This window comes from Micrasema longulum, unplaced genomic scaffold, assembly GCF_059751315.1.
Source record: "Micrasema longulum isolate JH-2025_06_02 unplaced genomic scaffold, ASM5975131v1 h1tg000248l, whole genome shotgun sequence".
Taxonomy (NCBI): domain Eukaryota; kingdom Metazoa; phylum Arthropoda; class Insecta; order Trichoptera; family Brachycentridae; genus Micrasema; species Micrasema longulum.
This window is the reverse complement of record NW_028277453.1, coordinates 351,980-363,453: the sequence shown is the minus strand read 5'-3', so window position 1 is coordinate 363,453 and position 11,474 is coordinate 351,980. Positions and strand designations below refer to the sequence as shown.

Here is an 11,474-nt window from a genome sequence, read left to right as displayed (position 1 = left end):
CATATTTTTAAACATTAAAAAAACATATTTGCCCTATATACGGATAATATATGTATGTAATTTTATTTCTCACTACAATATAAAAAAATAGGTATTCTCACAGCGCGCAGAGTTAAATTTTAGATTTTATTAAGGGGTATTATGTGACTGATTTGAGTTCGATAATCGGTATGAAAAATGACATAATGACGACTATTGTCATAAATATGCGTGGCTTGTGTAATGCAGAGAATAATAACTAACTTATTTCAATGAATTTTATAAATGGCACATCTCACAACTGTCGATAACATGTCATATCATGAAATGAGACAAATAATGCATTTACAGATCACACCTGGAATATTATTGAATGTTTTAATAGATGCGTAACAGGTTGCTTTGAATCCTTCTTTCAGTCGAAATTTAATTACATAAAATGTATTTTATTTAAAATCACCAAATAACATTAATAAATCGATAGGTTTCAGAACCGACTATTACTTTGTCAAGGTTTGAAAATAAACTAAAAACAATGAAACAAACATTTAGTTTTAATTTATTTTCAAACCCCGACCGAAGAATTGTATGTTCTAAAACCGGTCGCCAAATTAAATTTATTTTCGTGATCTTACAATACAGTTTTTTTTGCGAAATAGAAACGTTCGATTCTTGGCAAGGTTGACGTGAAATATTTATTTTAAAGGTATTAAACACTGAAATATTTCATTGTTCCTGGACCTGTACCGAAGAGTAAGACTGATCACTTAACCTTTATGTAACGTATGATCGAAGTAAGACGCATTTGGCGTTCCAATGTAGTACCCTGTGCACTATTTCAGGTGCTGGATGATAATGAACTTCCACAAAATAAATATGTTATTAAGTTACTTAACAAGGAAAACAACAAAATTTACGGTTTTTATAGTAATTTTAAGCTAAAATTAAATTAATTTGAATAATTGAGGTTTTCGCCAAAATGGAAACAATTGGTGGCATAAAAAACGTAAGATAAAGCAAGAAATTTCGACCAAAACTAAAAAAAAATAAAATTTCAATTCCACTTTTTTATGAAACCGATCTTTGAAATTAAACCGACGATAAAATTTATTGTTTTAATCTTTTGGCGGCTTTTAGGTCTAAAAATTCGTGATTTTATTTATTTTCTTCATCAGTGGCGCTACGGCCCGTTGTGGGCCCTGGCCTCCTCCAGAAACTGTCTCCATTCCTCCCTGCACACTGCGGCTCGTGTTCAGTTAATTGCTCTTATTTCACTTTCCACATTATCCAGCCATCTTGATTTTGGTCTGCCTCTGCTTCGACTGCTTTCGGGAGTGGTATAAAGAATCTTTTTGGGGGGGTACAATAATTATTATTTATTCTGTGCACATGGCCCAACCATTGTAATCTTCTTATTTTTATGATTTATTTTTATTTTTATATGGGAGTTGCTTTATTATTTACCTTGCTTATAATATACAAGGTTTGTATTTCAAAGTAGATTTTTCTGCAATTATATTTCTTTAAATTCATCTTAACTGTTGGGATCAGGAGGGATATACTAATTTGGGCCAATTAGGAACTTCTCAGCATTTGCTCATGTGGAGAGGAAACCACTCAAAACTCTTCAGGAGAAGCCGGCCTGTTGGCAGTAGTCAACAGGCCTACCATTCCACTAGAGGAGTGTTCGACATTTTCTTCCCTACTTTGGTTTATTTTACCAATTTCCTGCACCATATTGACCATGTATAATACTACCTCTCGTGTGAGTTATTTATTACGATCTTTACCCAAGCTTCTGCATCGCCCCTCCAGCTGTTGTCTTTGAAAGCTGAAAAGGGGGCAATGCATCAACAGGTGAGGAACATCTTGAGGAGTTTCATCGTCGCATGGGCAGCTGTCGATCTCGGAGAGCTTGAAGCGATGCAGGTAGCTCATAAACCCACCATGACCAGTAAGCATCTGGGTGAGCTCGTAGCCAGCATTCTGCATTCTCCTGAAATCATAGGCATGGAAAATGGTAGGGAAAAACATTTTAGCATATTAACAGTTCATAAAACTAAAAACATTTTTATTTTTATAAATTGTGCAATGTTGGGTTCGCCATACACCTGTTTTTTTCTTAACATACCTGTTTTTTTTAATTGACGATGTGTAATGAGGAAGTCCAGTGGTTTTCTTAATACTTTTTATTTGTTACCGTATTAACAGCATTGCAAATTAGCCGTCGAGGAATAAACCAATACAATAAGTATCCCCACATTTAGTATCCAGGTGTAAATATCCAGCCAAAGCGACTTATACTCGGAAATAAGAGAGCAGTCTAATAAAGCTTCTGTAACAGCTAGTTGCATAAAAAACGTAGTGTGGTGCAATAAACATATGCAAATCGGGTTGTGGTCCGGTTGTGGTCCGGTTGTGGTCCTGTGGCTAGTGTCTCGGACTCACGGACCAAAGTTCCGTGGTTCGATTCCCACTTTACCCCAACTCGATTCCATTTTCTAATAGTGAGTTATTTACAACTCGTTGAAAATGGCCCTCAAAATGAAATATTTGGGTAAACCATAAGAACGCAAATATTTATATTTAAAAAAATAAAAAAATACGAGATAGATAGTGAAGTCTGTATATGCAAGGCACGCGTTAGGCCAATAATGAATTACAGTATGGAAACGAGAGCAGATACAACAAGAATAAAAAACTTCCTGAGAACAGCGGAGATGAAAACCTTCAGATCCATTGCAAGAAGAACCCTCAGGGAAAGAATTAGAGACTATGTCATAAGACAAACCCGCGAAACGAAGGATATCGTACAATAGAGTATGGAGAAGAATCAGTTCTGGCGTGATCATGTAAATACAATGGAAGAAGAAAAACTAGCCCGTGTTGCTGCAAACGAGATCCCCACAGGTCAACGTCCACTAGAAAAATCACCAAAAAGATGGAGGGTTAGCTAGTCATCAGTTTCCTAGGAGCGAGGAACTGAAAAACAGATCCTGGATCTAAGACAAGTGAAGAAGAATAAGAAGCATCAGCAATGTGATTTTTTTAAAGTCGTGTAATTTTAAAATTACTTTGCGTGCGACGTTACAATTTATTTTCGGTGAGTTCTGCTGATTGGCGAATTGGCTACCCGTAAAGCGGAAATCTATCACAAGTGTGTCGTTGGTTGATTCGGAAGAACTAGTGATGTCATTCAAAATGGTTTTTTCATAGACTTTTAAGAAACTTCGCCGCAATTTAACGCTCTAATTTTTACCACGCTTGAAAACACGTTTTATATTCAATTTCCGATAGCACTGAACTTCCTCATTCACGATCAATAGTTTGTAGTTTTGATTACGCAATAATAATCATCTAGTTATTTCATTACTAGGAACTTATTTGTACCCAAATATTAAACGTAGATAATGTTGCATCATTATGACAATATAAGTAAAATACATTTTACAATGTGTAGTTATCCATGCATTAGGGATTTATTAGATAATTACAATGGTTATCAGTATTCTCATTAAAGTGTTATTTGTATGTGTCTATATGAAACAAATTTTATCGACATGGTAAAATGCAAATGGATGGTAAAAAGGCTTTGGACTGATGAGCAACTATAGCTGAAATTGAGTTATAAATACTACTTTTCCATGAATTTTAAGCTAATGGTAGGATTAAATTTCCGTCGTATGGTGTGTTGGAGAACTATCTGGGGCATATCGGTTATGTGGATAGTGTATGGATAAAAAGAGGAAGTTCAGTGATACGAGAAATTGTATATCAAAAATGTTTTCATTTAAAAATAAGAGCATTCAATTGTACCGCGAAGTTTCTCGAAAATGCAGGAAAAAAAATGTAAAAACAATTTTATAAAAATGTACGCCTTTGAAACGTCACAAGTCCTTGTGAACAATAACCAATAAATTACAATGCTATTTTATTTATTTCATTTATTTATTTATTTTATTTCATTTGTTTATTCAGATATTTAGAACATTACAGAAAGAAGACCAAATTCATTCTAAATACAGTAATAGATCACAAATTATAGTAGAGTAGCGGACCCGACAGACGTTGTCCTGCCCGAACGTTGGTTGGCCTGCTCTTATCTAGGAAAAATACTTTTTATTGATAAGTAGGTACCTAGATAATTGTTTGTGGTTGAATTCTAAAACTAAAAATGGTTTATATTCAAATATTTAATTTAAGTAGGAACCTAGGTAGGAAAAAAGGAATCGAGTAGAGAGATAGTGCCTCGTTGAGTTGTGGTGGGCGCATTTGCGTTCCACTCTCGAGGTCCCGATTTAGATTCCTGGAAGGGTGGACGTGAAATAGTAAGAAAAAAACTGAAAATATTCTAAAATTTTGATACTTCATTCTTGTACCAGTTGATTCAATCAATAGTTTGAGTTGCTCTGCGGTGCGGATAAAGATAATCTTGTGGAATCCAGCCATGTCTACAAACATCTGGACAAACTTATTATTTAATATTGTTGACATTATATTTCAATAAAAAAAACAATTGTATTTTGATAAGTACCTCCCGTTTAGTTGCAACAATTCGCGAACCGTATACTCGTATAATGCTATTCTGAATCGACTCCATGTACTCGGCAAAAACTATTCCAACGTTGCTGATATTTTTCACTTAAAGTATAGCTTATATAAATCAACTCTATTTAATCATTTCAAAGATGATGAACGGTAATTTACATTTTTTAGATTATAGTGCTTTCTATGTTTACTTTTGTATGGGTACTATTGTGTACCATATTTACGTGTATACTTTTTTTTTAATTACTTTAATTGTCATTATTAAAACCATGTTTTTAATTTATTTAATTTTTTCAGACAAAAGAATTTTATTGTATTTAATATACTTATATTTTGTACCTTTTCGAGAAAAAAATAAATTATATCTAAATATGTTCTTTATACAAAACTCCTGTGTTATATATATTTAGTAAAAAATTATGTAAAATAATACTTTTGTATTTAATTTTAAGTTTTTTACATTATATTGAAATGTTTATATTATTTTTAATCGGTATGTATCTTTTTAAGGTAAAAGGCACTGCGTGCCGAGTATATTAATAAATAAATATTTAGGTACCTACCACTCATCAAAAAGGAAATTGGGTGGCGATTAGTCTTCCTACCGATTGGCGCATTACCTACCGTGCCAAAGTTCTGGGTTCTGTTCCAGGCAAAGTCGAATTGAAATATTATTAAAAATAGATTGACAGGCAGCTCTTTGTTATAGCCCTTAAAATGTAACATGATTAGAATGACAGTTGTCAGGAAAAGTGACGACATAACTTTGGAGTTACGTCAAAGGAGTTATTTATATTGACACACGAAAAATCATTTGTATCTGATTTTTCGTGTGAAAACTTTGAAAACTAAAATAAACCTAATTATTAACGACGTTCTTACAAGGTTACATCATTTTGCAAAAACGTTAGAGATGGGACAAATTGATCAATGTAAATTGATCGAATAAAAAAATAATTCATTTGATGTTGTTCATGAAAAAAGTATAAATGTCTCATTTTTTGGTGAACACTTAAACACACTATTGTTTTTGCGTTTTTTATATCAATTTTCGGAAACAGAGTTTCACGATTACATGAAATAACTTAAAAACGGAATTTCCCATCACTAATGAAATTAGTTTGACAGCTGTCATTCTGATCAAGCTATATTTTAAGGACTATAAGTTATGTGGGGCTTCCAATGACATTTAATAAAAATAAAGATACTTTCTGTCTACTACTACTACCATCATGCCATTTCCCCGTAGGGGTAGGCAGAAACAACGAACCGCCACACATCTATTCTGGCATACATTCCAAGCTTCTTCCACATTCAGACATTTTGCCATACATGCCCTTTGAAGAATTTTGGTTTATCTGATCATGCCACGTTTTCCTTGGTCGTCCTCATCCCTCGTTATCGTTTATTCTCACCATATACATGTATACCTGTTTTACTATTTTTTCATCATCTATTCGTTCTACATGCCCAAACAATCTCAAGAGACCCTTTCTTGATTTTATCAATTATACATATTTGACTCAGATTTACACCCTCGCCTGATTTCATCATTCGTAACCCTGTCATAATACATTTACATTCATTTCCTACACATTCGTCTAAGAGACCGCATTTCGACCGCGATCATCCTTCTGCCAGTTACGCACATAAGTGTTGGGACTAAAACTCCGTTTTCTTTCCGTACTTTCATTTTTCATTTCTTCACTTTAAAGCTTTCCTCAGTTTTACACTTAGAGTATATACATATATACTCTAAGGTTTTACACTTTTTTGTTTCTTCTTTGAAAAACGTAAAACAGGTAATTAAAAAAAAGAAAACCAGACAACAATTCATTTTTATTTTTTATTTCAATATAAGTAGAAATGTCATACATGATTAAATAATGCCTAGGTATTGTTTTTATTAGCCTTAAAACTAAAATAATACAAATTTAACAAGTTTTAAATCCAATAAGTGAAGTTTAACAGTGGAATTATAAGAATACATATAAAATTGTTATAGAAAACAGGAATAAAGTAAATGCAGGGAACAGCCTCCAACCTCTGAAAAATTCAAAGTTCACGACTCTATCAACTAGACCACAACCGAATGAACTCATTCCACCATTTTAAGTTTATGGGAAATTTGATAAAATTTACATTTTAATGAATAAGGAAGTTAAGTGGTTTTTAATTTTTTTTTGTTCGTAAATATAATCTTTAACTAAGCCAAAAAAACTTTTTTTCAATTTTTGTATATCGTATTATCAGCAATATGATTTTTGAATGTCTTGTATTTCTGAAATAACTTTGCTTGTGACCTCAGAGGTTCTCTTCCGCTTATTCTGTCGGTTCTACAGATTGGTCCGCTTACGGCAAGCGAACCGGATATCTTTCATAGGTCTCTTATCATTGTTTGATTCATATGAACCAGTGACGTCGTTCAAAGTAGTTAGTTTTTATAAAAATATTTTTTATTATTTTTTTCATACATTTTCAGGAAAATTTGCAGCTTTAATGCTCCAATTTTTACTGCGCGGAAGAAAACATTTATTGTATCCAATTTTCTGTAGGGCTTATGTTGCTCACGTCGACTTCAAAATTTATTAAAAAATGATGCAGGATTAAATAGACATGTTACAAGCGTACCAAATTTCAATTCATGGTTAAACCTGCCTTCATTTTGAATGCCTTACTTGCCTTCATTTTGAATTCCGTAGTGATCAGAAGTGTCGTGTGGATGAGAAATAATATTTGTCACCAAACATGCATTGTTATAAAATACGAAGGGGCTGCAAAGATCAAGAAATGCATCTTTGTATTGTTTTAATATTAGGGTTAGAGTAACAGATTTTAAAAATATATTGAGCAAATATTGTAACATTTTCAAGCATTTTATTTTATGATCTACAAATACCGCATACAAACAATTTAATCAAATTATTTTATATCACAGTACAAGATTAATTTATGGTCCTTAGGTATACTCAAACATTGGTAAACATAAATATTAACTTCTTAAAATTATCAAGTGTTCGAAGAACAAAATTTGATAACTCGTAAACATTTAAGTAATGTTTTTTTTTAATGCTCCTTCGGAGTAAACTTTGGAAATAAAAAATCTGTACATTACGTATAGTTAAAATATATTAGATAAATAAAAAAAACTGTTTTTTTCTGCGTTTAAGATCAGTTTGATAACAATTTTGTATAGGACGGTCACAAAAATATATAAAAGAATGACAAACCCATGTTTTTATTTCATTCGTTCGCAGTTATGCCAAAAATAGGCGTCAAAATCGTGTTTCTCATTTAGGGAATGACGGCTAAAGTCATCAATCCAAAATACATTGGTGGTAAAAAAAAAGGTGGCATAGCCCACATGAAACTGAAGTAAGAATATGGTAGGAGATATTTTGTCCCTTTAAAAAACCGTCTGCAGCGAAAGTGTCTAAGATTGTTTAACAAGATGCATTTGTCAAATGTTGTCCTACGCGAGTGAAAAAGAGACAAGTTACGATGTGTTTATATGAGTGGATCCTATGAGAAAAAAGTGTCCGCAAATGTGTTAATAATTAATATACAATAAGGAAGTTGGGTAGTATTTAAAAATTTTATATATCGTATTATCAGCACTACGATTTTTGAATGTTTTGTATTTCTGAAACAACTCCACGTGTGACTTAGGAGGTTCTTTTCCGCTTATCCTCGATCAGTTCTGCCCATTGGTCCGGCAAGTAAACCGTAAACCTTCCGTAACTCTCTTATCATTGAATAATTCATATGAACTAGTGACGTCGTTTAAAAGTAGTTCTTTTTTTAAAAATATTTTTGACAATTTTTTTTGTACGTTTTCAGGAGACTTTGTTGTACAATTTAATGCTCCAACTTTTACCGCACAATAGAAAACATTTATTGTTTCCAATTTTCCGTAGGGCTGAAGTTCCCTCATTGCGCAGTAAATTAAATGAGGATTCAGCAAATTGGAGTATACATAAGGACCATCGTAATGTAAACAAAAGAACCTTACATAATCTGCCATTTTACTTTAAAAAATATATAACATAGAAAAATAATTTTAAAAATATGTACATAAAACATTTTCATTCAAGCACATTTTTTAAAATACAATTTTATATAAGCAGTTAATAAACGATATTATTTGGCATTATGTTGAGTATTGGAAAAAGACATTATCGATTCCGATAAATATATATTTTACAAAAACTAACAGGATTAACCTACCCCCTTAACCATTGATTTCCCAAAGCATATATTACTTAAAATACATTAAAATCAAACATGGTTTGAAAACATCACAGATCTTCTCAAAGAAAAATGAACACAGAAGAAAAATATAGGTACTAACAATACAAAAAAAATTCTATTGCTCGAAAACAGCAGCTAAATTCGGGATTTGAAGCCACATTCATCTAAGATGCTTTGATTAAATGTTTTTGTAATATACGAGGCGTATCTGGAAAGTAAGTGTACTGAGGCTCTCATGACCAGATGGATTTTATTTTTTACATGTTGGCTACATTTCCGTGTAGCCTGACCCTTCTCCTCCACAACGAGACCGGTTCGAGGTTAGTGCGTTAAGAAGTGTCAACGCGACAACACATTTCGTGAAAAATGTCCATTCAATCTCCCGCCAAGTGAGAAATACGCGGCGTCATTCGTTATCCGTTTGGAAGGGAAAACCTTCGGTTGAGGTGAATTTCTCCACTCCATCGTTACTGGAGATAAAACTTGGGTTGGACACTACACGCCTGAAACCAAAAGGCAGTCTAAACAGTGGCGTCACACCTCAGCCTCCGCCAAAAAGTTCAAAACCACAATTTCGGCCAAGGAAATCAAGGCAAATCAGTGTTTTGGGACTGTCAAGGCATAATTTCAATTGAATATATGCAAGGGGAGACCATGCAAGATACTATGAAACCCTAAAAAATTGCGGAGAGTGATTCAGAACAAGAGGAGAGGCATGCTGACAAAGGGAGTCTGCCTGCTGCACGACAATGCCAGACCACACACGGCCAACGCTACGAACGAACTGCTCGTCTCGTTTAAATGGGATGTCCTGAACCATCCTGCGCATTTCCCTGACCTAGCACCTTCAGATTACTATTTCTTTACCTCCTTGAAGCTGCACATGGGTGGAAAAAGGTTTTTAACCAACGAGGAGGTAAAGGAGGAGGTGGAGAAGTGGACGAAGGGGTTGGCGAGAAACTACTTCAAGGAAGGCACCAAAAAGTTGATACCCCGCTTCACCACCTGCATTGAGAGGAATGGCAACTATGTCTTAAAATAGTTTTACATATGTACTACGGTAACCACGTAATTTTTTTGTTTAAATAAAAAAAATTGTAACCAATAAAATTCAGTACACTTACTTTCTGGCTATGCCTTGTACATACACCAAGCCTTCCAATAATAGCACATTAAAGGATCTAGACTAATTAGATTCGAGTCTGTTCAGCATTATTCATGATTTAAGGTTAACATTTATGGCATGTATTGAGTCAACTATAAACCGGACCTTTTTAAATAAATACCTCACGTCAACCATGCTGGCAATCAAACCGAGACTTCTTGCATCGTAGGCAAAGGAGCTGACCACTACACCACAAGGCCGACATTGATATTATATACAATGATTTTTACCTATTTTCTTTTAGTCAAATTAGCACTGTTAGAACCGACAATATTTGAAATATTTAACATTTCAAATTTTTGTCGCATTTCAAATAAACGACAAATAAAAAAACACAAATATATTAATATTTGTGTTTTTGAAAAACTTAAAAACAATGTAGAACAAAAAGATAATACAGGCAGCTTTTTTAAAAAAGACTAGATTACTTTTTATTAAATTAATTTATTTCCTAATATCACCGGTATACCGGTAAAAACTGGATACTGAGAAAAATCGCTTTGAATGTTTGCCTCCAAAAAAGTTATATACTCATGAAACCATCTTGATTCCTTAAAATTGTTTCAATGGATGAGATTTCGAAAAAAAAAATCTAGTAAATGGGTAAATGGTTTTCACCAAAAAACATTAAAAAATAAGGTGTTTTTATAAAACATATTATATGATAATTATGAAACTAAATCTCGGAGGATTTAGAGGATTTAATCAGTTGATGAAATTAAAAAAATGAGAATAAATATTTTTTATTCATTGATTTTAAATTGGCAAACAGTGATATTGATTCCATCTTAGGCAAATAATCAATGATATTAAAAAATTAAAAAGAATTTTTTTTATGCGTAAAAAATAAGTAAATTTATCAAAAATCATTTTCGTTTTAAGATGAGTGTTTCAAATTCCATCCCAAAATGAATATGTTCACAACATAAGCTAGTGGAAAATTAATAACATGTACGTACATATTTATAAATGTAAAAAAGTGAATTATCATAAACATGAAGTCATTGACAGATATCAATGTCAAAATGTTATTGAAAATAAAATAAATACGTTGGAATAATTTCAATAATGGATCGTTTTGATCAAACCAGTGAACAAAACGACTTCGTGTTTTAAATGCAGAATTTCATAAAATTGTTCCCAAATTAATGTCTAAATAAGGATAATGGTTCAGATTACAGAGTGGGCAAAACACCCACACCCACTCCACCCTCGTGGGCACACATAGAAGCAACAAATGACCAGGAATCGACTAGGGGATCGTACATTTCCACTGTACTAAGGTTCGTTTCACCATTGTATCCTGAAAAAAAACCACAAAATTTAAATATTGATTCAAAAAATGTATTGTTACACGGTAAAAATAATATTAATAAAAAATCCGTATCCGGGCGGATGAACAACATAGTTTTTTGTGCAAAGAACCAGGACCCTAGACGTATATTTTCGACTCGTTTTTAGTAACGCTATTGCATTTTTGTTGTGTGTGGTGCCGGGAACCATGTTGAGTCTAACAGCCATTTAAATACAT

The 11,474-nt window shown here is 32.9% G+C and overlaps 1 protein-coding gene across 1 annotated transcript in view; it reads right to left on the bottom strand.

Annotated features, from left to right (window-relative positions):
- Positions 1 to 10,770: 10,770 nt before the first annotated feature.
- KLHL18 (Kelch like family member 18) overlaps positions 10,771 to 11,474 on the bottom strand; it is a 32,947-nt gene continuing 32,243 nt past the window's right edge. Inside the window, exon 12 of the mRNA XM_088223683.1 lies at positions 10,771 to 11,246. Coding sequence (XP_088079809.1) covers positions 11,119 to 11,246 — 128 coding nt within the window. The 3' untranslated portion in view covers positions 10,771 to 11,118. The remainder of the gene's footprint in view (positions 11,247 to 11,474) is intronic.